This window comes from Panulirus ornatus, chromosome 8 (genome assembly GCF_036320965.1).
Source record: "Panulirus ornatus isolate Po-2019 chromosome 8, ASM3632096v1, whole genome shotgun sequence".
NCBI lineage: Eukaryota > Metazoa > Arthropoda > Malacostraca > Decapoda > Palinuridae > Panulirus > Panulirus ornatus.
The window spans coordinates 19,780,894-19,808,405 of NC_092231.1; the positions used below are offsets into that span (position 1 = coordinate 19,780,894).

General features: G+C 41.8%; 1 protein-coding gene across 5 annotated transcripts in view; it reads left to right on the plus strand.

The window, feature by feature from the left end:
• Nucleotides 1–27,512, plus strand: part of LOC139749860 (nephrin-like) — a 343,103-nt gene that overhangs the window by 260,868 nt on the left and 54,723 nt on the right. For 4 of the 5 annotated variants that reach the window (XM_071664200.1, XM_071664199.1, XM_071664197.1 and 1 more), the window contains exons 3-4: nucleotides 21,041–21,170; nucleotides 22,916–23,021. In XM_071664200.1, the coding sequence (XP_071520301.1) occupies nucleotides 21,041–21,170; nucleotides 22,916–23,021 (236 nt within the window). Of the gene's footprint in view, nucleotides 1–19,713; nucleotides 19,735–21,040; nucleotides 21,171–22,915; nucleotides 23,022–27,512 lie in introns of those variants that run through there. The other variant, XM_071664201.1, reaches the window with a different exon arrangement.

The window sequence follows — 27,512 nt, forward strand, 5'->3', positions numbered from 1 at the left end:
TTGAGAGGATAGACCATGCAGGTGAAGGGATAGTTTAGGACGGAATGGATGATATATTGAACTGGATATTTAGGGATTCCCTTCTTATGAAATATATAACCAGTTAGTGCTCTAGGAGCTGTTAATATGCCTTTTTTGTAAATTGATGTTGATGGTGTCGAAGTTAAAGTCATGCATGTACCGTATGCGATGCCCAGAATGGTTGTCATTTTTGTTGAGGGGGAATACTTGTCCATACAGGGTGACTGGAGGGTACAGGATGGATTCATGCCTGTCTGGGGCTAAAGGATGATGATTGAAGACATCTGTGGAGATGCAGAGGTTCTATATCTGTATTTTGCTCCTGTGGTGTCAACATGTTCTTATATGGTTTTGAGATCGTCTGTACGTGAGAGGACCTTCTTCATGTAGGTTGTTGGAGGTTAAGGGAGGTCAAGCAGGAAGAGATGAAAGAGAAATAGATAAGGAACTGCTCCCTAGAGGACTCCATTCATTTTAGAGCTTAAGCGTTTTAGAGGTGAACCCATTGTGAGTGCTCCTGGATAAAGGCTGAGTGTGAGGCTGGCCAGCGATGATTTGGTCACTGGCGGTGCCCAGTATCTTTTGCGTGAGGATGTGCTGGGGACAGTGTCAAATGCTTCAATGTTATTGCCAGTGATATTGTGTGAGACGTGGGTCGTAGCTGGTTGAAGCCATCCCATGATATGCTGTGTGCGACTTCGTGCACTCTGGCGGTAAATTAGTTGCGTCTCTCTCTCTCTCTCTCTCTCTCTCTCTCTCTCTCTCTCTCTCTCTCTCTCTCTCTCTCTCTCTCTCATCTGGCTTATAAGGTCGATTTCATCCACTGTTTCTCTCTAAGTTGATCGCAGAACGTAACCTAAGTCTTACGATCTATAAAGACTTATGGATTCCTATATCTGGCACGTTAAGTAGTCCTTGTAAAGCCTTCTTTAACTTTTTTCAAAGCTCAACTCCGATGTGACGGAACAGATGTGTATGCTGCCTTCCTCTGTACTCTGATTTTGAGAAGAGTCAGGGGAATTTACGGTCTCAAGTACGATCGTTGTATTCTACCCTCAGCAGTGAGGGCGATTCGTCTAGTGCACCAGTAACTTACTTCTCTACAGCAGGAGTAGCCAGATGGATCAGGTTCTTTGGCCTGTTTGTCTCATTACCAATGATTTTCGTTTCATCTTCGTTGTCTCTTTGGAAAAAAAAAAAAATTCTTTGGATTTCAGGCTACAACTGAGTTGTGATCCACACTTTCATCCTGGTCCATTCAAATGCTTTCGGAAGAGATTATCTCCATACCATAAAGAACATATACTAGCTCAGACTTTATTCATTAGGGCACTTGTTCGTAAGGATCATTTCAAGTTACTATCTTTTGCAACAACAGACATCCAGCAGTTATCATTTGTGTTTCCCTTCACCTGCTCCTTCACCATTGCTCTTCCCTAAAAACGAGCAGGAGAGAGATTGCTTCAGTACGGTCAGGTGGGGTACCTTCATGTCTAATAGTTTTCTCCTAACTCTCGTTTTCTTTCACTAATGAAGAGGAGAAACTTATAAAGGTTTTCTCCCGCGTCTATCTTCTCAAGCAGCCTTTTTGGATTCACAGGGATGTGGCGATACCCAGAATCGCCACATCTCCACACGTGGGTGCTTTCGATACGAGGAGTTCATTACTTGAAGTATGATGCTGCATTTGCCTTATCTAAAGCCCATGATTTCTCATCTAGGATACGAAAAATATGAACAGAGAAACGTAAAATCTGATTAGTTATTATCGCTCATAGTGACTTATTCCATTACCCATCCCCACTTGTTTCCTCCAACCGAGGCCACATCCAGCAAACCCCAGGACTGGACGCTGTGTAAACCACATGGAACACCTCATTCCATCACACACCATACTCGACCGAGTCTCAAACTAGGTCGTTTGACTGGAAGAAGTAACACCTCGCTCTTTATCAGGAGTTAACAGCACCATTACCAAAGCCTCTCTATTCTACCTTGCCTGTGTCTCTTCCTTCACCGTGGTGCCATCCAGGATCTTCATATAAAGGACAAGGTATATGTGACTTGCACAGTTTGCTGGTCGAGGTATGGAGACACCTGGCCTGATACTGTAGCAACAGAGGGTCCCACTACTTGGACTGGGTGCTGAGGGTGTGTGCGCCTCCTGTGAAGTTCTACATCTATATGGGTGGGGCTGTATATGGTATATGTGTCCATATTCCAAATGGATTTGGAAGCTCCCATGTGTATATGCGTCAGACCCAAGTGAGCCTCGAGGGTGCTGGTGGTCATCTGTATGTGCTGCCTACATCAATATTCAGTAGCAAGGAACGTCTGAGTTAAGGAATAACTTCGCTCTAGCCCATTACTCTGGCGATATGTGGTTGTGGTATAAAGGGACCTGAATATTCGTAGTTCAACCTTTCCATGTGACACACAGCACACTGCATCATCTGAGTGGTATTCTTACATAGCCCGCTGATTCTTGCTCTGCTTCCCAGTGTGATGTAACTTTTGGATTCTCTCTCTCTCTCTCTCTCTCTCTCTCTCTCTCTCTCTCTCTCTCTCTCTCTCTCTCTCTCTCTCTCTCTCTCTCTCTCTCTCTTTCTATCTCTCTCTCTCTCTCTCTCTCTCTCTCTCTCTCTCTCTCTCTCTCTCTCTCTCTCTCTCTCTCTCTCTCTCTCTCTCTCTCTCTCGTATCTGTATTTTTCACAATAGCAACAGATAAAGCTAAGCACAGAGGTGGGGAAAATAGCAGATGTTCTTGCCATCATTATTTTTTTTCACAGCGAGAAAAGTCATCTCAATTCTAGTTTTACGTTTTCATTCAATCAATGAATTGGAATGAGTTATCCTAGTCGAAAAAAAAAAATGACAGTTGCAACTGACATCACTGAAATACAAACAAAAAAATATTCCCCAATATAACAAATGAAGTTTCCTACAGGTTAAGAAAATAGAGACAGGACACACCTCCGCTGTGATATCAACACACAACACGCAGCGACGCTCGCCAGCAGACGGTAGTTTCATGGTAGGAAGCCTTCTCGTACACCTTAAGACCGACCTAAGTCGTTCCGCTCAAGGGAGGTGCACACAGGTGTCATAATCCGGGAACCGACACGCGGAGCAGAGGAGAGTAAAGGAGGATGTAGGGAAGCCCTTTCTCGCTGGGAAATATTTTTACCCCGAGCAATACCGTCTCTTCTCTTTTTTTTTTTCACGCTATATCCTCTTATACTAACCCAGGCGTTCCTCATCATTCACTGGCTCTCCTTGCAAAGAGAGTGGAGCATTCCAGACTGTTCTAGCAATAGTCTAAGAGTTGGAGGTACATAGTGCTTTTATAATCCCTTCCATGAAATCATTTTTCGCTCTATCGTGATCGACTTCATTCCTTGCAGCTCATTACTGTAAGATATCTGCAGGTGGGTGGAAGTTTACACACTACGTGTGGAGCAGAGATCAAATTCATGGACTTGTTTGGCAAGGGATATCATTAAGACCGTTCTCGGAAATAATCACTCGGATCAGGCTTGAGAGTCAGGGCAGAGAAGAAAAACAGACACGGATGGATTATCTCCTGGAGGAATCGACGGAGTATTAGAAAGGTCAGCTTGAGGAGGAGATGCGCCATCCACTACCCGGATGTGGATGACACTGTGTCTAAGGAACCCTCAGTGTAATTGTTAAAGGTAACCATTCGATCATTCCTTGATCAGCAACGCGTATTCTATTTTCAGAAAGGAAGGAATCGTGCGATACTGTTATATAGGATGATAGGTAGTAAGAAATGTCTATTGACAACCATCTCTCATAGTGGCTTGGAAAGCGTAAGTCTAGCTACTAGGACATTGTGAGGGAGGAATTTTGAAGGCTCTGAGGCCTGTCAGAAAAGGCATTCTCTTTAATGGTCTCGAGGCCAGATTTCTGTCAGTGTTAGCCGTGACAGTGGTCGTTTTAGGACAATATTCAAAATCACTTTTTCAGTAAAGACACTGCAGTATTATGTGTAGCCCTGTAGGGGGCAGAAACTAAGTTCCGGTATGTGATTGTTGGACCTAATCCATCTGGAGAGACACAGGATCGATGTGGCAGCCGTGCGTTCTACCAGTTACAGGAGTTTTGCTATGGGGGTAATGATTCTAAGTTGGGGGTAAGGTATCATAGTCAATAAGGGACCTAAGATGAGACTAACACATCACGGGCAAGGCCAAAACAGTCGGCTGAAAACTTCCACACCAAGAGAAGTAATCGTAGCAGGTCGTCCTTAAGTCACTCAAACCTTAAGTTGTTAATGCCTTGTAATGATCACCTGCATACCAAACCCGGTAGGAGTTACTCCTTCCAAGAAGGAACCATCCAGGATAACTGGACGAGGATGCGACGCTCCATAACACAAAGTATTAATCGTCTGTATGTGACGCGTGATATCGTAATGAATAACATTCTTCTTTTCCAAGATCGAGGGTCATTTTCTTCACATGTGTCGCGCTGAGGTAGTAAAACTTTTGTGTAATAGGTGAATACGACAGGTGATAATCCTGGTAGAGTAGAGAGTAGTAATGAGATGCTTTGAGGAATTAGACATTAGAGCAGAGAACCTTTACCTGTGGAACTCCCAAAGAAATATATCTGATTTGGGAGGTGAGTCCTTCATATTAAAACTTTCGCTCTTATAGCTTTAAAATAGCGCTGTATTCACCGTAGTAGATTTCCAGTCACTCCAAGCTTTACAAGCTAATCAAGAACGATATCAGCTTGAGCTGCGCCAAAGGGTTTTCTTTATATCAACAAAAGATATATTGTTGAACTCTTGTTAACGTAGAAGACAGCACTAGAATAAGCAGTACTCCTCCCAGCAGTGATCTCATTAATGATAAGAGACAAGGCTCTCGTATTATAAAGGACATAATGAAAGACAGGCTCCTTCTCATAATCTTGCAGCACTATGGGAGAGACTGATGGGCCGGCCCCTGTGCGTAGGACAAGAAACTTTGGGATAGGGGCTTGAGAAGCAATTTTCTATTGATCAGGAAAGGCCTCACTTACACAAGGCAGGTTGGAACACTTACAAAAGGGGTTCATTCACGACGGAAGTAGACCTTCAAGAAAACAAGTGATACCATCTCCATTAGAAGAGGTGTCCTCTCTGTTCTTCCTGGTTAGGCTAAGTTCTTCTTTGAGATGACAGAGCATCCGTTGAAGCCTCCTCATCAAACGCCTGAAGAAGGACAGCAGCAGCTCCAGAGTCTTAAGACTTACGCCGACAGACACAACCTCTTGGAGGTGATAGGTCAAAGCCGCTTCAGCCAAATCATCTACTGGGAGGCAGCGCACTACCCAAGATCCGAAAGCGTCGACTGCTCAGCACGTGCACCACAAATGGCATTAATCTTCCTCCAGGAGGTACATCAAGAGGGAGAGAACTTCAAAGCGGGACCGGTGCTCATCCTGAACCTTCTCTCTCGCCCTTGTTGTAAAGATGCTCTGGATTATGAAGTCATCCTGGTCTCTAGGGGTCCATATGTCCTTTCATAGCACGGTGGTCGTTTTCTGATACCAGGAAAACGGAACCAGTTGGTGCCAGATATCGGGATTGTAGGTCGAGGAGGCGACGTGTGAAGATCCCTCGAGGATTGAAGCTTACTGAATATCGTTCTGAAGTTTTACCCTGACTATGAATATAGTTCTATGGTATATTAGGACAAGTCTCATTTGGTACTGGTAATTTTCAGTGTCTGGACCAATATTCAAATGAATAACTGACTGTCTTCTTACAATACAAGGAATGTTTAAGATAATTTTGGTAGATCCCGTGTGAGCTAGTAACCTCATCTCCTCAGAGGTCCTAACCACTCTCATCTTCGCCTGTTGTAATAACTTATTCTAAATCTTATTCAGATGGTAGATTTCTTTTTTTATATTCTCGAATACAGCAAAACTAAGGTAAAACTGCTGCTCTTTAGGCTACTAGTACTGTAGGTTCCCTCCATTGGTCCAATAGGAAGGAAGCTAAGGTGGGGAAACTTTAAGACATCTTTGGTAAACAATGGTTGAGACGTGCAACGTCTTTTTGATGATATAGATCTCCTGACGTGACATGTCTTGCCACTTGGTATTCAAGCTGGAGTTAAGTCTCTTTGTTCTGTCCTCTACTTTGTCTTACTGACTCACGTGTGAGGGGGGAACATGTCATCCAAAATAGTGCAGTATATTCCACGGGTCAACAAGGGTTATGCAGTGTTAGTTGTCTAGAATGAATTATGTTGATGCTGTACTTGCTGGACTTTACACGCTATCCTTTTATTGTGAGGAGTATATGGAGCGAATCAGATTCCACAACCAGGACGCTCACATGGTCAATGCTCTTCAAAACTTATCTGCTCTTCAGTAATACGCTGTTGCTCCATGATTCACTGTATTTGACAACATTATGTGTATTTTCCTCAGGATGATATGAACCAAAGAGGTTAAGTGAAGGTTTCGATTGCAAAAGGCAATTCCTCCTCTCTAGAGGAGAGGGCCAGGTTACAGCCACCTGTGTAAGAACAGAGTTGAGGTGTCACGCCTAGAAAGGCATCAAACAAACATCCAGCAACAGATAATCTAGACCACTGTGTCCTTGTACGTCAGCATCCATTAGATAGCCTTGGTACTTATTAAACACTACCCTATGAACATTTCTGTTCTGGTTGTTACACAGCAGACATGAAATAATTGCCGTACATGCCCATAATCTGTCATAACACAAGGGGTCCCTGATGATGCCACACATGGACGAAGGTACTAGAAGTGTCCATTGCAATGATACGGTCGGTTTTTAAATATCTAACTCCTAATATGAGCTAGTGGGAGGGGGAGACTCAGATCAGCTGGCGAGCACTTCTTTCTTACGCCGAGTCGTCATTCATTCAGCAGAGGCATTATGGAATTAAGAAGTCTACTAGCGATGGAGAGTAAAGATACTGGCCTCTATGTCTTTCATGTCATTCGGCTCTTCATCATGGACGACGTGCACGTTTTCCCATTAGGTTGGCCGTTTACCTTATGCGAATCACGTACGGTGAAGTGGAGTAGATGGCTGTACCAAATGAGCTCCACACCCTCGAGGCAATCGTGGAATAACCTTATCTGGCCCCGTATTTACGATGGATCAGCCATCCCCAGAAGGCGAAGCGTATCTTGCTCAGCTGACACTACTGTTACAGAAGGGATCCGTCAAGTGTCGGTATGATCGATACGTCGTCTCTGTAGGCCTGGAATTTGTGCCGTTTCGGCAAAAATGCGAATCTAGTGGGTTAGCGTTATCTTGACTGCATGTCATCACTTTTCTTCAGCGATGGGATAGTCGCGTTCTATGAGAATTCCAAGTTGTCCTAAAAGATGGTCGACCAGATCTTGGTGCAAATAATTCCTGAGCCCAATTTCCATATAGGGATATGTTGTGTTGTGTCAACAACAGTAACCAAACTATGTTTGGTCTCATAACTTGGTCGCATATTGCTGCTGGGCTGTGTATTTGTGCCAAAAGGCTACGTGATGACCATGCAGCAGGGCTGTGCAGTTGATAACATCTAACTCCCTCCAGTTCCGGGTGTCTTTCATTTACTCTTATAGTTTTGTGGCACATGGTCGGTCCTCGTCCACATACCACTAGCACTGCCAGTGTGGCAAGGCCAGTCCTGTGGTTAGAGGGGTCGACGTTTGTCAGGTGGTTAGAGGGGTAGACGTTTGTCAGGTGGTTAGAAGAGTAGACGTTTGTCAGGTAGTTAGAGGGGTAGACGTTTGTCAGGTAGTTAGAGAGGGAGACGTTTGTCAGGGGTCGTGAAGAGAGTCACTCCTTCGGTCCAGAGAAGAGTCGGAAACGTGGGTAGGGAAGCCCATATAGTTACATGGACTACTCACACAGAGACATTCGTCCCTATGATCGGTGTGAGGAAGTTCCATGTAACGTCAGTAATTAGTGGTATTGGATCACAAATGTTCTAGATAAACAGTGTCTGTATCTCACCATGAAATAGTGAGTTAGGTTTACATCGTACTGATACGATTTGCATATTGCACATATCAAGGTGGAGTTTCTTGCATTATGTACAAAGTAAAGGACGTAACTTCCAAGTCGTTTTACGTTGATATATATGTCAGCTGTTGCACGTACGAAGCCTCGACAAAAAAGAAATATTATTTGCCGGATCTGAGGTTTACTGTTCCAGCAGTGTAACCAAGCAGCCAATACAGCAAATAGGATGATCGCATTTAATAACAGAAATTTTACATACAAAAGCAAGAATTTCCCATCGCCACTGTTCTTAAATTCAGCCGACACCACCTCGAATATTCAGTGCAATGCAATCCTCCCCCACCCACCCACCCACACACACATACACACACACACACACACACACACACACACACACACACACACACACACACACACACACACACACACACATACACACCTACAGTAAGGAAATATTTGGAATACTAGAAGCAGTGCAGCGAAGAGAAACCACATTGATTCCATCTTTACGTTACAGTCCATATGAAGACAGACTGTGATATTAAATTTATTCTCTCTAACCAAAAGGCAACCTCGAGGAAAGTTAACAGATTGTTTTCAGATACTTTAAGGATTCAAGAATGTCAATAGAGACAACTTTTTACTTTTCTCTTTCACAACAATGTTTCCAACGCGAGGGAATGAACCGAAGCTCAGAAGGTCACCGAGTTAAACTAGATTGCATGTGTTATTTCTGTCCCAGTAACAAGTCATCGACTCATTGAATAAGCTCCCAGAAGGTGTTGTTCAGAGCTACACATTCAATATGTTCAGAATTAGGCTTGCCAACACTTCTAATTTTACAGTCATTCTTTTAACTGATCATTATAACGTAGTAGAATATATTGTGTTATCTTCTCAACCACTGATCTCGCTCCAGCAATGTGGCAGTAACGTATGGATCAACCCGTGTGTCGCTTGCTTGAAGGGAATAAGAAGACATCACTGTATGATCCTTCCACATCAGGAGTAATAGAGATGTGTTAAGCCGCGGGGCTGGCTGTCAAGTTTATCATCCATATTGTCTTTTGATGTAGAAAAAAAAAAAAAAAATTTGAAGGGATGCTTGTTTTCGGTGAAGGGAATAACACCATATCCACATTTGCACTAAGTTCTGACTTTCCTACACAAACTTTCTTAAAGACAGTATAGTTCTGCACAGTATTTCTTCCACGTGGTTCCTATACGGCGTGTTGCCGGAGGGAGTGGAGTGTGGGGAGTGAGCCTTTGCTACGCTATCCAATCCTTTTATTGCTTTGAAGGAGACTATATCTTTTTTTTGTGGTGTTGACGTCAGACAAACTCGCTTGGACCGTGAGGTCTGTGTGGTATGTATATCTAATGTAGCTCTCTCTCTCTCTCTCTCTCTCTCTCTCTCTCTCTCTCTCTCTCTCTCTCTCTCTCTCTCTCTCTCTCTCTCTCGTAGGTGGTATGAAGCTATTGGCCAGGAAGGTACATCACTGGTGCTACCCGCCTGAGTATCAAGGAGGCTTAGAGGAGGCTTCACAGTGAGCCAGCAATTCAATTGCTGTCAAGATTTCCCACATTGATTTCAGGCAGCCGTCTCTTCTTTCTTCCCCCACTTACTCTTGGACTCCTGGCTTTCAGCTCACAAACACACAGTCTCTCCATCTCACCAACAACACGTCACTCACAATTACTCGTCCTACGTAACCTCAGATTTTCCTGTAGTGAAAGCGACGCACCAACAAAGCCTTTTTAGCAAAATCTCGTCGTCGTATACAACCCGTAAATATTATCTTTCTCTCTAGGTAGTTGGGTATCAGGCAACTCCCGAGGTGTGTAGGAAGGGTTAGTGGCACCGCCGCAGTCAACCCTCAATACGGTGGCTGTTGAATTCCTCATCTTCGCCGAGGTTGCTCTCTTTATCATTCTGCCTCACGTGCACGAGAGTGACTGACGGTTATAGTCCACAAACACTTTCTTCCTTTCACGCATAAAACTTGAAAAGATATAACTCACACAGCTTCTTATAGGCGGTGAGTGCTCTGTAGAAGTCTTGCCCAGCGGCAAAATTTCGTAGTCAGCACTTATAGATACATACTCTCTGTAAGGCAGGCAAGGCAAGCTGTGAGACGTGGTTGGATGGTGAGGTGTTTGAGAGCCTTCCAAACCTGCATGTAAACAGGGCGCATTGTTAGTGGAAATCCAAGAAAGGACATCAGATCATGAAAAAGATCCAAGTTCAAGCTAAGTAGATGCTGGCGCTTTGAGGAAAAAAACCTGTGAGGTACAGAAATATATGAACCTAGATATGTTAAAGAGAGCATCTGTTGGAGGGACTAGTTCACGTAATGTCATGTGTGAGCGTCAGGCATGGATGTTTGCTACTGTGGTACATATAGGCAGGAAGATGTAGCCGAAAAAAATGGATCCATTTTCTTTTTTTTTTTTATTGTCTTAACGGCGGACTTGAAGAGTAAACAGAGCGAGAAGGCAGAATGTTAAAGTGAGATAGAAAGGAAAAAAAGTTATAAAGTGTGCGTTGGAGATCAGAGACGGTATAGGTATGAAGGAAGGAGAGATATGAATAAGTTGAAAATTCAAAGAGTCGCGAGGAAGACCAATGATAAATAATGAGGTAGAAAGACAGAGTGAGACGTACAGACTTGAGAACAACAAGGATGGAGTGTTGTTTAACGTCAAGATAATCTTAGAAAGACTATGAACAGAAATTGTATTCAGACAAGAGACATCATATTGGATAACTATAGACAGACATCAGAATGTTACACGTCTCACAGGATCAGTTTATGCTTCAGGACTTTCCAGGGATGACGTTGAACACAGAGGGGTTCTAATGCGAGTAATTTCGTGGGAGAGTAAAGCAATCATATCCCGTCAGGATATCAGTCCATGTTTGTGAGGGTAAGGGTCTCATCACCATCTTCCACACTCCCTACAACCTCCGGCACCAACACAGTCTTCCACAACCACTATACCTTGATATCCCTTCCTTTCAAATAAACCACATCTTCCGAAGCCAAACACAAAATAATCAATAAAAAGTCTTCTTTGTTCCATCTTCTAACAACAACAACAACAACAACGACACAAACCAGAACACAACACATAACCTAACCTACAACAACGTCCACATTCCTCCTTGACCTCCACACACCACTAGCAACAACCACCAACACGACTATATACTCAGGTATCTCCGCCACGTCATACATATATATACCACAGGAACAACACACAGACCTTGATGGTCAGTCACTGCGACACTTGGCGTGTTACACAGACACATGGGCTGACGCAACGAGCCTGTGATCGTGGGTTGGGTGAAGACATGTGATTATCATCGGCTAACATGTGAGCATGTGGTACAGCCACACACACCCCTCCGTGTCCAGCTCAAATGGAGTTGGTTTATCACGAGGTGAGGTCCAACGCTGTAGGGTGGCGACGGTGTTCCAAATCTCGGCAATACTACTCTATGTGAGCCGCCCTGAGGCCGGAACCACTGAGTCAGTCCTCTCTCAGCTGACCAAAGTCACCTGGATGGACACACACACAGCAACGGCTCACCGAACTAATACATAGTTTGTTATCACGAGGAAATGCTGGTAACAAATTCTTTACGATCACCATTCGCGGTAACGAGTTCTCCAGCAATATAGATATTATGGTAATCATTTAGTCACTGGGGATACTCTCATGATAGTCATACAGTTTTACATATACATAGCTATGGGTCGCACGTGACTTGGCTCCATAAGACGCATGTGTGTGTCTGTTTTGGGAAACCCATATGTCTGTGTGTGTACTCCCTAGCGTCCGTCCTCTCTGCCACGTACATGTACATCTTCCATCATTATCGCATTACACGGAGTGTCAGTCTTGTGTTCTGCGGGCATATGAACGTTTCCGACCGTGTTTCATGATTGTATCTGCTTGATGGATGCGACGATGTCGCTTAGATATTCACAGACGAGTTGCAGGACTTGAACTTTGGAGTGTATAGGCTGCTACTTGGTAGTATTCAGAGGTAGTGTGTCTGCTGTTGTATATATATAAAAAAAGACCACCAGATATTTGTAAGATCTTTCCTTGTTCTATGACTGAACCAAAACTATGATTTACTTTCCTTTTTGTTAATAAGATGGTTGGAAGAGACGAAGATGTGGGACAGGGAAGGAATGGTCAGAAATGGAAAAGAAGGCTGAAGTGTGTACATAAGTATGGTGTAAGTTTCTGATGAATGTGAGTGATATTCTGGAAGTGTGTTTTTGATCCCTTATTCATATACCCCCGACAGACTTAGGATGTTTATGTACTGTGTTGATCTTTTTGAATTTTGAAAAAGGATTCGCTGGTCTAAGCTAAACAATGTTAGTTTTGAGGCTTCGAGGAACCAAGGTTGTTTATGTGTTATGTGCTGATGTCGAGATCTCTGGTCTGTCTGTAGTTTCCATCATCGTTATGTTCAAGTCTCTGCCATGATTTCTCTGTTCATTCTCTTATCTATAAACAAACTGGTTTTAATCTTTAGTTGTTCGTGCTGTTCAAAGCAAGGGTATTTCTCAATTGTGACGAATTGTAGAGCCCTATTCTGTATCCTAAATAACTTCAGCATGTGTGAAATTTTAGACGAGTTTAGGCAGTAATTTACGATACGTTTAGTCATTGCTTTGACCAGAGGTGTGAACGGCAGTTCTCCTTGAGGTGCCAGGATCTGTACAGACACGTCAAGGTTTGTTGGCCTTGAGCAGATCATGTGCTGTTATGATCTCTCATCAAACGTCTACGTTCGAATGTGTGACCCACGACTCAGGAGCTCCTTTTGAGCATTGTCTTGTCAACTTCTGTACTTATATCGTTAGGTTTTATTCTTCCTAGCGTTGCTATAGTAAATACGTTTATTGTTTTCATATTCCAGTCCTCTTCTAATCTGTTTCGTCTAGTAGCCTCTGACTGTGCTAAGCCACTAAGGTTTTTAAGAGTGAGTTGTGTGAGACTACTATTTGCTTGGAGCTGTCTGCACTGATGTCCATGGCACCGTGTGTGTGTGTGTGTGTGTGTGTGTGTGTGTGTGTGTGTGTGTGTGTGTGTGCTGGGGGGAGGGGGTGTCATATGTGTAAGTTATGAACAGTGATGGTGATCGGTGAGGGTCCTGTGGGACCTCGTTTCGTAGAGGGAATCTTCGTGTCTTCACAGAGTTAATGATGATGTCTGCGGTGTGTTGGTTTACAGAGCTCCGCTGTGGTCTTTCTGCGATCTTTGGTACGCAGCGTTGTATGCTAGTCTGGAACATTGGCTATTTTTTTTCCCGCAATCCTTGAAAGGCTTCGTATGCCTCTGTATAACTGACACAAAGCACAGATTGTCGAATGCAAACAGTGTAATAAAGAAATAATGAGAGAGAGAGAGAGGGAGAGAGAGAGAGAGAGAGAGAGAGAGAGAGAGAGAGAGAGAGAGAGAGAGAGAGAGAGAGAGAATGCCGTGTCTGGACACGTCGACTTATTTCTCAGGGTCCTGACAGGTAATATCTGGTGAGTTCCCTGTGAAGAGATTTCCAGGAATGAAGGGGATGTGTTTCCTGGATCCTGTCAGCAAGGCACGACTCTCCAGACCCTTGCCACGAAGGTAGAGATCGTTCCAGTAATTTCGTTGTTATATGTTCCTGTTTCTCTGAGTTCATCACAGGAATCTATACGTAAAACTTAATGAACGAGAAGGAAGTTTTTACTCGATGTCTTCACTACAAATGAAGGGCATGACCCAGAAGGAGAAGTGAAGTGTGGCCTGGTTCTCGCATCATCTATAGCACTATATAGTCACGTTATCTCACACAGTGAAGTATTGCATCTTCAAAACACAGGTCCAATGAAGTATGGAAGAATATTAGACAATGCACATACATATAAACTTGAATACATCTACAAGCCACTCATTATTTCAACAGTAACCTCCAGGACATAACGTAAAATTCACCTTTTCCATGAAACCGAGTCTCGCTAGTGTCTTGTGTCCTCTGTACTGTGTGCTGTGTCCTCTGTACTGTGTACTGTGTCCTGTGTACTGTGACTTGATATTAGCATAAAGGACATGACTTATAGCACTGTAACCTCTGTCTCTGGTATATCATTTTTCATCTATGTTGCCCATATCAAACTTGTAATCATTTCTTCTGGAATCGACATTAATGTCAACGTAGTGGAGTTTAAGATATAGGAATAATTGCCATTAAACAAGAATTTCTCATACGGCTTGATGAGCATCACAGATGTACGTTGCTAGGGACATAATTATGCATTTCGGTTATTGCTGTATCTAGGCGGTACACGCATAATATGCCTCTTCAGTGTACCTGATGCATGGCTGAGTTATTCTGAAAATGAACCCACAGCTTTGCTTCCTATTAGAGACATCAGCAGTGCGTTAAGTAATGCAAGGCTGACTCTACCAAATAAAGAACATCTGCGTCCCTATGATTGTGCCCATGTTGCTACCTGGAATCTCCTTTTAGTGTCATAACCTCTGGAAATTATGATTGTTCGAACATGCAAGGGAAGCGAGACAACGTAGCTCCCTGCCTCACACTCCTATCTCATTCTCTGCCCTGCTTCCTCGTTCACTCTCATCATTATTCCCATTTATTTCCTTCTCTCAGCTTTACCTTTTCGTTGACTCTTAGGATTTCCTCTCACTCTATCCCGTCCCTCTTTACGGCACCACACATTTTTCTGTTGTGGTATAGCCTTCTCTCCTCCACCACCCCCACCCCCACCCTTGGTCACAACCTTTCTCCTATCTTACTCTGTCATTGCCCTTGTGTTCGCCTTTCCCGGGACTTCTCCATCCTCCTTGTGTTACACTCACCCTTCTCACTCTTGCTAATTCTGGCGGGGAACGGGATGAAGTAAAGAGACACAGGGGAAAGAGAAGAAGAATGGGGAAAGAGAGATATTATCCTTCTTCTTTTCTTGCTTACTTCTTTTACGTTCTTATCTTTTATCCTTGTCGCTGGGTTGCACTCCTTTGCCTTCATCTACAGACTTACATTTGTTTTCTATAATATATTAAGATTTTTTTTTTACTACTAAAGTGACACGGGTAACCATTGAGGGATCTCTGAAAGACTGACAGCTCCAGGTCAGGAAAGGCATGTCAAACTGTGAGGGAAGGTCCTGCCACCTTCCTGAGCAGCAAGCAGTATATACTCGATCTTTTATAAATATTCTTTTTTTTCTTAGATTAGTCATTGTGGAATTGTGTAACGATCCTGGGGAGAGAGAGAGTTTTTTTCTTGACCATGCATGCATCTGGTTTATCGAGTGGGTTCGCCATCACCTTTTTAACTAAGCAGAGTTTGTGAAGAATAGAGTTAAATCTTACCACTATATCTATATTGTCTCGTCACATTTTTAACTTTAGATCTACTTCGTGGCCTTGTTAATTCTTGTTATCTGTTAAACCAGCCTGCGTTACGTTTCCTTCAAACACAAAATTCCTTGTACATACTATTGTCACGTCTGTGACTACGAGAGCAGTTCGCGTGGGGGTAAAAAATATAGTGACTCGAAAGTCCTTAGGACTGAACCCTGGCGGAGAATATCCTGCAGACACTTTCGAACCCGACGCTTCCACTGGCATGACAGATGTCTTAGGATGTACGAGGGATTTGGCTGGTATCTGAGACGAGAATTCCTCACGGGTGAAATATATGAATATCGTCAATGCAATACGCATGGTTCTGGTTGGTGTGACGCAGCGCAAGATCCTGCCAGCATGATATATAGTTTTCATGATCGGATTTACATGACCAGATCAATGGCTTCGTGTGGCATTGCCCTCGGATTAAGACAGTGGTGCAGATGGCTGCGGCTGATGGAGCAGCAGCAGCTAAGGCCAGATATTAATATGGATGATGTGGTATAGCATTCCTAGGAGGTTGTTGCACACGCTCACAAACACACACACACACACACACACACACACACACACACACACACACACACAGGATGGGTGGTGAGGATTGCATCAATACAGTAGCGGACCAAGAACCAGCTCCAAACTTGATCTGATACATGGTTGATGAAATCTAACTTGAGCAAGTTCAGCGTGATGGGAATGGGACATAGCGAAGGGGGAGGCCTTGATACGAATATCATCAATTGGGATATAAGGTGGAAGGACCTGTTTGTGATAGGGACATGGGAATCACCAACCTACCCAGCCTGTCGCTAAAACTCCCTCCATCTTAGAAGTGTAAAGGAACCAGACTGTCTCCGGGCAAGTATTAGATTAGCAATCAAGTACATGTATAAGGAATTGTTCAGCAAACTGCTCCCATCCTACATTAGGCCGTGGAAGCTTCTTCTCAAAGTTGATCACCAGGTTTAAAGAGCGTTAAGAAATTCTAGAGAAATTCTAGAAGAAGGCTTGCAAAGACTGTCTCACAATGAAGAGAGATAAATTGCAGTGAAAGGTTAGAGGCCAAAAATTTCTACACTATGTAGAAGAGAAGGGAAAAGGTGACTTGATATCATGCTGGTGGCCACATGAAAAATGACACAAGAAGATCCAAACGCTTTCGTAAGTATTTACTGAAATGAATACTTACAAAAAAGCATGGGTCTTCCTGTTTCCATTTTCCATGAGGGAAACTGTTGCATGTTCCTGAATCACGTATTCTTTTGTGATTGATTTGCACATTAGGTAAGTCTATTTTGCAGAAAATGGCGTTTTTTCTTTCTATTTTATTCATGAAAATATTCCTATCATGATTTGCCACAGGTCTCGCCTCTGTACTGTGATGTTTTCCTCAAAGATATATGAGTTTTGTTGGGTTTTTTTTATTTTCAATGACTGGAAAAGGTTTCCATGATTTTGTTGACAAATGTTCACTGTTAACACAAGAGGGATTATATGAATGAAAGAAGATTGACGTGAACTGATCTGTTATAGATAAATTCTCAGTGTACGTACCTTTCAGACATTGTTTTTTCAGTATCTTTTTCAAAAACCTTTTTGATACATTAGAATGTTTTATGGGCTTATATTTCTCTTATGATGAATACGGAAGAAAATTTCTTTCTTGATTGATACGGAATTAAGTTGCTTTAATTGCATATAAGAAACTACTTTCCTTTAAGGACAATTGCTTCTTTATTATATATAACTTTTTGACTTCCTGCTCTATCAAACATTTCTGCACACCCATTCCATATTTCCTATGATTAAATAGTACCTCTGAGGAATAATGGTAACACGAAATATAAGTATCTTCGTCTTTAAATACAAAACAGAAAATTGTAATTTTCCAGACTGGCTTCCTAACGTATGAAATTAGTCTTCGATGTAACATCAAAACATATATTACTTTTACCCTTTCTGTGTCAAACGGTATGACAAAAAGGTGAAAAATTCCGAACAAAACTCTCGAAACTGGCCTCTCATTGGTAGCTCTGCTTTCCTTATATGGGAGTGTGTTGCTCCACCAGTAACACTAGTACTGTTGCTTAGCCATAATGCAGTGACGTCATAGAAACGCTTACCAACCTTACAGGAGAGACGGAAGGAGAGGTAGTGTTCAGTTTGAAATCCATCGCATTCAGGGGTGAAAGAAATTTATGTTCTGGTTGTACCACTAGTTCATTCAACAGGCTCCTGATTCATAAAGATTGCAGTAAAGAGAATGAATTTCATCCTGTTTCCATTTGGACAAACCTTTGGTGCAATTAATTTTGAAAAACCCGGCAGATATTTGTATATGCTGCTTCATTTGCATACACGCCAATAGTTCTCTCTGATGTATCGTCTGTAACGTGTATAAATTCCAATTCAATTTCATTTTTAGTTCTATTTAGGTGTTTTTTTTTTATTACAGATCTCCGTAGTTGAAGCGGTTAGCGTTGCTTGACCGTGACGTATTCACGGGCTGCTCAGGGTCCAGGACGTAGCTTCGAATCCTAGCCGCGGCAATCGGTCCACAGTCAACCTAGCTGTTCATCCTCCCATAGGGATTGGTCGATCAATTGGGTAGAGAGAGAGAGAGAGAGAGAGAGAGAGAGAGAGAGAGAGAGAGAGAGAGAGAGAGAGATGGTCTTGCTTTGGCCGCATTTCTGTTGCCCGTGCTGGCCAAACTAACATAGAAAAAATAATCAGAAAGAAACATATGGAACATAATCTAATAACTCTTTAATAACACAGAAATGCAGGAATCTTTACTCGTTCGAATGTCCGGAATCAGAGAGCACTATTACTGCGACAGATTGCGTCTGGATCCCCTGAAATTTATGGCCTTTTGGTAGACTTCCCCGATCATCAGAGTTGATGAGCACTTGGCTGAATGTTTCCAACATATTACTGAGGATTTACCTGCCCTCAAGAATGTTATCATTTGCGCTTTTTGTAATGGTAACTATAGCATTAAAGTGAGTATTACGAGTTCACATTTTGATCTTATCAGTATTCTGTCTTTGATTTTTTTTCTATGAAAATTAATTTCACACCAGAAATTGTAGATATGACATTGTCCTGAGTAAGATAACTTTCGTTTTGATTTACACCTTTTGGGTAAAAAGGACTTTGTTTGCCCTGCTTCAGGGATGAATCTAACCGTCGGTAGAGAATTAAGCAAGAATGAAAATAACACGTAGAAAATTTGAAAATTTAAAATTCCAAATGAAACAGAAAATTCTAAAGCACTTATATTCGTGTTTTTTTTTTTCATCTTTTTTTGGCGAAGGCTCCAGTACACTTGCATTCTTTCTATAATTAACCGTTCTTGAAACATATATTATCTTCAAGTATATCACTTCCAGTACATCCACCCTCTTTTGTTCTTTTGTATCTAGGGCACATGACTGGCAATCATACAACACAGTCAGGACTACAATACCATCAAACATACCAGTACTTACCCCGACAGTCAGTGAACTTTGTCTAGAAGGACAAAGGCGGGTATGTGTGAAGGTATGTCAACCCTGATAGTGTTGGACTCTGTTCGCGATCAGATGAACGAGGATAGATGTGCTGGAACAGAATTGCGTGAGGACGGTATCTATCAGTGAGGTGGGTTGATCGTATCAACAGTAATAGCGAAAGAGAAAGGTGGGAGAATGATCACAGCCTTACTGACAGCGTTGACCAGAATATGCTGAAATAATTCAGAGCCATGGAAAGGAGGAGAGATAAAGAGAATCTCTATGTTAGCTGAGGAGAGAGGCAATGGGGAGCGGAGGAGAGACTGGAAGATTGAGGGATGGGGTTGAAAAAGGCATTCGGGTATCGGTACCTGAACTTAGGCGTGCATTGAATACCTTAAGTGAGGTCGAAGTTATACATAATGGGAATGGGAAAACAAAGAGCTATTACTGGTCTGAACCAGAGCATATGATGTGGTCATTGGTAACCACGGAGTTAGTCTGGGACGCTTGGCTGAGACTGGTCGGCTTTGGTTTCGGTGCGTTATACATCACAGGGTTTCTCGACCGGTAAGCCGCGAGGCACCATCTAGTGGGCCGGGGAGAGACTATGTTAGTAATGCCTCGAATCAAGGGAATGAGCAAGGAACGAGACTCATCCATTCGACTCGGGTTGCTCGAACCGGGATCCGAAATTATTTACTGGCAAGTCGGTTTCTTGCCTGATCAGTCGTGTCTCGTCCACGAGCTGTGGTAAGGTGTGTTACTCTCTCCCTGATATGTTGTCGTCATTCTTGTATGGACACTTGTTTTGTTCTTCTTCTTCTTGTGCAGGAGATTCATCTCCAATCCCACTCCGCTTCAATTTGATTGTAGCACTGAATCAAGCGTAGGTGTATATATGAGCCAAGGGTAGGATTCAAACCCTGGTTTGAGCTTCTGATCACCTCTGTGTCTTTTAACCTCCGTGTGGTCGAGGTGTCCGGACGCCTTATCAAGGGATCGAATCCGACCCTATGGCATATATGTTTTTGTCCATCGATCGACAAGCCAAAGTCTCTCAATGAAATCAGCCTTCTCATTTTTCCTCTCTCCTGCCGGAAGTTCGTAGGTTACAGTTGTGTTTGAATTGTGTTAGAACAATGAATGTTTTGATCTACTTCAAAGTGTTTTTCTGTTTACGTTTCTTTTTTTGTAGTAAATGTGTACGATCAACAATCAGATACACTGAACGTGAATTTATTTCTTACTTTTGACTATTTTGACTCATACCTAAGTGGGTTTTGAGCTGCACAAGGTTGAGAATTCCAGCTATACATAGTAGCTAAAGAACGTATGTGTTTAAGTAAGTCTATCATTCGTCTATGTCCGCTCCCACCTCGCTCAGGCGGAAAACGGTAAAGGTATATAACTTTCATGTATATCATGTAACGATGAGTAGTTAAAGTAACAATCGGGAAGAGTAAAGAGCAGCAATGAGGCGGATGACGAGCTAACTACCATGACATCAGTAACGGTAGTAATCACTGTGCGTTATGGAAGCCCATACTAGAGAAGATTATACTCCTTATACACTAATCATACTCGTTATATCAAGGAAAGAAATATGTTTATGAGATGCTTTCATAGAAGGGTCATTCATGAGTTCACTGAGATCTCTCTCTTTACCCTACATGCCTTAAGAATATACCTTCTTTTTCTTTAATGAATATACTTTTTTTTTTATATTTCTTGGTGCTTGAAAGCGAGTTTGGAATCTCGCTATTCTATATCATTAGGTTCAGGTCCTATATATAACCAGTGATTACAAGAATACGATGCTTTTACTTGGCTTCGGCCATCAGATTATTGAGTTAGTGTTGTGATTATTCCATGGTGTCTTCTCATACTTTCGCCCTTACTGACAGGATCACCAGCACACTAGCCTGCCTCACTTTTCATGATGATTACTTATTTCTTAGAGACGCTATCTCCCTGATCTGGTCATCTTTAACAACGTCATCATAGGTACCACCACATCGACCTGGCTGACCTAACTGTATCGCTTGTCCCACCACAGCTACCACCACACTGTCGCGGGTGACCCTGGCTGGTCAAACTGCCAAACTACCATGTGAACTGCCGCTACCCGCTGACAGACCCACTCTCATCCTATGGTACAAGGACCAGGCCACCAAACCTTTCTACAGGTAAGGTGTTTTATCTTTATCTTCAAGAAAGGCTGCAATCTATAAGTGTATTGTGTTACTTCAAGGAAAGCTTTATAAGTGTATTGTATTACTTCAAGGAAAGCTTTATAAGTGTATTGTGTTACTTCAAGGAAAGCTTTATAAGTGTATTGTGTTACTTCAAGGAAAGCTTTATAAGTGTATTGTGTTACTTCAAGGAAAGCTTTATAAGTGTATTGTGTTACTTCAAGGAAAGCTTTATATGTACAGTATGCACTTTGTTATAAGGTAATGCTCAGTGAATTATCCTGGAAAAATACACCATTCAAAATGCTCTATTAATCTTAAGGATAAAATTTGTGTGTGTGTGTGTGTGTGTGTGTGTGTGTGTGTGTGTGTGTGTGTGTTTCATTACCTATCAACAATCACCAATTCGTACTTTACGTAGAAGGAGGTCCACACACGTAGACTCTTAGGGCCCCATCTCTTGAAGATGCTGTACTGTCATACAGCTTTTTAGATTCTGAACTTGTAATTCTCTTTCTCATTTGTCCTTATACCAGCCTCTATAATTCTTCATTTGTCCTTATACCAGCCTCTATAATTCTTCCATCTGAATCCCTCAGCCTTATTAGCTGCTTCTTAACAGACAACGTACTCCTGCTTTGAATTCTCTCTTGCTTTGTCAAGAATATCTTTTTTTTTTTCAAAGTTTCTCTGTTCTTCTTTTCTTATCCTGCTATAGTCGTGTTCTTGTTCTCTTATACTTAACAAAAGCTGGCTGAGTGGCTGAAGTATCGCTTATATCATTACCACTTCACGCTTCGAAGCTCATTCTTTTTTTTTAACATTTTCTATTCAACCATTCTTCCCTTTTTCTTATCATTTCCCTCTGCACCTGAGGCTAAATACGGTCATTTTCTCATTCCTTCCTCGTAAGTTTCACAGAACTTCTCTCCACATTGCTCTGGTTCTTTATAACCGGCCTGTATCTACCAGTCTATGCTACCGTAGAAATTGTGTGTGTGTGTGTATGTGTATGTGTGTGTGTGTGTGTGTGTGTGTGTGTGTGTGTGTGGGAATGATTACTTATTTATCCTGCACAGGGAGAAAGTTTTACACTCTTGGGGTCCCATCTCTTGAATATTTCATACTATCATATAATTTCCTAAATTCATATATGTTTTATTCATTAACCATGTCCGCAAGGAATTTTTTTTCCGTTCATTCACCACCCTCATACTATAGCAATACTTCTTTACATATTTCTAATAAGTTTTTTTTTGCTTAATTTCATATTATTTCATCTGGTTGCTCTCTCTCCCTACATCTTTCAAAGAACTGTTCACTATCCGAGTCATCAACCTGTTTTAAAAATTTAGAAGGGTTTGATCAGGTCACCCCTCACTCTTCGCTCTTGCAAGGAAGGAAATAGTAAAGCAATAGAGTCTTAATTCTAGGTACCATCTTTGTTGTCTCTCTCTCTCTCTCTCTCTCTCTCTCTCTCTCTCTCTCTCTCTCTCTCTCTCTCTCTCTCTCTCTCTCTGTGTTTATATATATCTATCAATCAATATGTATGTATGTGTTTGATATTCATATATGTATGTATGTATATATACATATGTCTGTATGGGTTTATACTTGCGTATGTATCTGTTCCTCCCTATATGTGTGTGTGTGTGTGTGTGTGTGTGTGTGTGATCTCATGCGCACATAGCTGTATGTATATACACACATACCCATAAGAGTGTCCACCTGTCTTTCAGCTACGACGCCAGAGAGACAGCCACCGGCAAACACAAGGTGCACGACGACTCCCAACTGGGCCAGAGGTCAAGGTTCACACTAGAGACGCTCCCGCAGAACTTTCGGGTGAGTCTGGGTCGTCCTGGAACAACCTTTGCTTCCTCACTTGCGGAGGGCATGCTTAACACCCCACCCCCTGCGCGCGCAGCTGGAGCGTTTCATATAAGTTTCGTGCTTTAGTTCGTCAATATATTATTCTGAATGTATTTCAAGGTTGTTTTGTTGTACCTAGCTTACTCGTGAAGAGATTATGAGTATTCTTGAGGTCAAAAAGATTTTTTGAATGTTTGAGTGGGTGTGTGTGTGTGTGTGTGTTTGTGTGTGCTGTGAATTTTACAGGATAGAATATGTTATGGAGGCTGGAAGTTTGCATTATATATAATGAAGTATTGTTTTGCATACATGTAGCAAAGAGAAAATGTTTATTAAGTAAATTCAATACATTAGGGCTCTGGGAAATAAAGGAAGTTGTTCTTAATTGTAAAAGAAAATGATTAGTATAAATAATGCTTCGTGCCTTAAAGAAATGTATGTGTTTTACAGGACCGGAGACAGTCTTTACTCAGTGTATTGGTCGACTGTCTGAGGGTTATCGTAAAAGACATTCGAGTAACAGCCAAGGACATTTCTGCCATAAGAAAAATGTACACGACCTTAACGAAAATGAAGAGAAATGTTTTTGCCGGTGGTATAAGAGCAGAGATCAATGTTTACGGAGTGGCGCTGTAAGACATTGTAGCGTTAGTTTATCATGCAGGGTTTTTTTTTTTTCTCTCTTTTTAACACTCTTCGTGACTCTGTGATATATACCAAGTTGATGGCCATTATGTCTTGTCTCCTGTCTCTCGGGGACACAAGAATTTGTATATATCGTTCAAGCCAAAAGCGGTATTATGAAGAGTGTAAAACAACATTTTCTTTCTCCTTACGGAGCTAATGATTTCGGAAAATGATATTATATTTTTCCTTTTTCTATCCCATAATTCAAACAAATTATGGATGGAATGGTTTTGTTTCCGTACACTCGCCATGTTCCAATCAGGCCATTTCCCTAATTGTGAATGTGAGTATATGGTAAGGACAGATTACAGGAGACCCGATGGTCCATAATGAGGTTATATGTAAAAGAAAAAAAAAATGTAAAAGGGATCTAAGTAGAGTATTAGACACAGGATGAGTTCCAAGACGACACCACTTGTACCGACGGTGTCAAGATGGGTGGCAGACCAACACCCTGGATGCTAGCTAGAGCATCGAGGTGAGTGCTGGAATGACCCTCTGGCTATTGGGAAGAGCATTTAGAATGGTGTTACGACCACTGTGAACGCTGAGAGTACCACTCGAGGTAAGCCTACCACGAATAAGGCTCACGACCATGATGCTATTATGTCTCCCTCTCTCTGAAGGAGGAACACTGCTTAGGCTTTTCTTATCTCTTTTTTTCCCCCCTCTCTTTCTACCCGAAAAGCGCCATACCTACGTTTGTGGTCTGGTTGATCTGGATTTTAGTAAGGTTACACCTCTGTTCCAATATGCATGAAACCTTTTTTTCATTTGTTGAGTTAGTTATTGAAATGATTTTCAGTACTCAAGAGGTTAAACAACCCAAAGATCAACTGACAAGGAACATTGCATCCATCCTGGTGCCTTTCAATAAGCCTCATATAATGTACAGGAGAGAGTTGCGATCTACACCTTCTCTAATGTTTTACACCGACACAACTTTATCATCACTTTTATCCGTCACTTGGCCAAGTTTCAGCAAGAGTTTGTTAAGTTTGGCCTAAAAATGTCTTCCTATATCCTCTCATCACACGTTATTAGTTTTGTAATTTGGCGATAAATGACTAATCTTCAGTGGTCAAATGTTACCCAAAGAGTATTTCTGATGTGTATTTTTATAATTTCATTTGACCATGTCGTATCCAATTTTCAAAAAAATTGGCTCAAAGATGCTGCGTCACATACCCTGCTTAATATCAGTGGCAAATTTAAGATACCCATTTTAGCTTTCTCGTGATGTCGAACCTAAGGGTACCAACACTGCCATTAATTAATCAAAATCTAACCATCATTGATGAAGGTCATAGTAAAGATATCTTTGAAAAAGCTGCCTCAGATTCAGATCTCGGTCTTTTTTAATGTCACTGACGGGTCAAAGGTCAGAGGTGCACATGATCTTAGCGTTTCAGCCACACTCGACACATCTGATGCAGACTGTAACTGTACAAAGAACCATCGACTCCTCAGGCAATTTGCTCGAATCCTTAGGATTGCACCGGTTCTGATCCTTTTCTTATTCTGATGGTCGAAATTTTAGCGAGTAAGAGATTGCTACCAAACGCTGAGTTACAGATAACGTTTTAATGGGTGTTGGAGATAAGATCTTTTTTAGCGGGGTCAAAAGCCACTAAAATGCACAATATTACTTTTTGAGCCATTTTTTCTGTAGTGTTTCAGCTACAGGATTAATGCATCTTTGCACAAAGATAGTAAAGGTGTATGTTAAGAGAAAAAATGCTTCATAGGCTCGCATAAGTTGGCTCTTCAGGTATCACTGATACTCTGTTGATAGAATACTTGGCAAGTCTTTAATGATCCTGAACGAAAATTTTGTTCAAATTAGTCGAAACTGAATGAAACCACCTGATGCTTGTGACCGCAAGGAACGACACTGTCAGTACGTTACTTGGTCGAGGACGAAAGATACATGACCTCTCGTAGGGGCGCCATCCACTTTAACCTATCTGTCCACTTCAGTCTCGCCCACTACGTAAGACCCCGGACACATCCACCTTCCTCATGATCCCTACGTCTCTGTTCCGTCGAGAAACAAATCATTCATAAAGTTCACTTTAACTCTTGAGGTCAATGAAGAGGTATCACTCGTATTTTCATAACATGTTCATGTAGAAATTTTTCACTTTACACAAAATGTTTTTTTTTTTTAGTACGAGTAAACTCTTACATCTTAGAAGACCTAATGCCAAAGTTGAAGCAAATGTAAGTTCAGTTCACAATACTTTTCATATTTTATATAAAACAAACTTCACTGTTCTTCATCTGCAGGAAAAGAATATTAAACTGGAGGTTGATAAATGTTGGATTATGGATATAAATTCATTCATTCATCTTGCATGGATTAACTTTACCAAAAATAGATTGTACCTGAAGGTCTTTTCCTTTGCCCAAGCGCCCTCTCTCTCTCTCTCTCTCTCTCTCTCTCTCTCTCTCTCGCTCTCTCTCTCTCTCTCTCTCTCTCTCTCTCTCTCTCTCTCTCTCTCTCTCTCTCTCTCTCTATCTATCTATCTATCTATCTATCTATCTCTCTCTCATATGTGCTTGGGTTTAAGTATGTATATGTGTATATGTATGAGTGTGAATAACTATTCGTATTGTACGGGGAGAGAGTTTTATACTTTTGGAGCCCCATCTATTAAATAGTCTCTACTACCATATTTCGTAGACTTGCGTACGCTGTCTGGATTGATCATATCCTCTTTTTATTGTTACACTCAGCCAATACTCGTATCCTGTAAAACTCCATCTTTCCATCTTTTTTTTTTTAACAAGTTTCTTACCTAATTTCATGTTATGTCCTCTGGTTGCTCTATCCTTATGTCTCTCGAAGAACTGTTCACTATCCACGTCATCGATCTATTTCGAAACCCTAAAGAATATGATGACGTCACAGCTCGCTATTCTCTTTCCAAAAGTGGTCAAATTCAAAGACTTTAGCCTTTCCCTGTAACTTATCTTTCCTAACTGTGGTAACATCTTTGTTGCCCTCCTCTGGACCTTCTTTATCAGTTTTTTTTTTGTGCTTTTTAAGTGCGATAACCAAAGTTGAGAGGCATACTATAGTTTTGGCCTTATGTTGGATACGAACAGTTTGTCATATGTACTTGAAAATTATCCTGACATTTGCCAAAGATACTTTGTCCCCTTAACTATTCTCTCAATATGAGGGTGATGTTTACTCCCAAGTCCTTCTCGCATACAGAATCCTAAAACTGCTTTCATGCAAGATAATAATCATATTAAGGTTTTTGTCTCAATTTTTTCCCACACATCCTTATTACATTATTTGTTCAAGTTGACTTTCATCACCCATAGGAGTCTGTTTAAGGTCCGCTTGTAAGCTGATGCATTCCTCCTCAGTCTTCCTTTCCCTCGCGACCTTTGTATCATCTTCAAGTAGACCAAGCAGGAGTCCGTAACTTGGTTCAGGAGGAGCAATGTTCCCAGAACGGAAAACTGTGGCTTTCCTCTGGTCACCTTGACCATCTGGAGAAGACTCTTGTGACATGCATCTTGTATTCCCTTCTACTGGGATGATCTTCAATCCACCATCATCCTGCTTCTTAACACCCATCCTTTCCTTTTGCTTAAGACAGACCTCACTTTCTCGTAGAAATCTAAGAGGTTTGTTACACATGAACTCCTTTCCCCTATAACTGTGCTGTCTCTCACTTAGGTATATTCTCTTCTGCAGAAAGTCATCCACTTTCTTACAATTAATCTTTCCAGAGCCAGTGTCATATCTCAGGAAGCTTA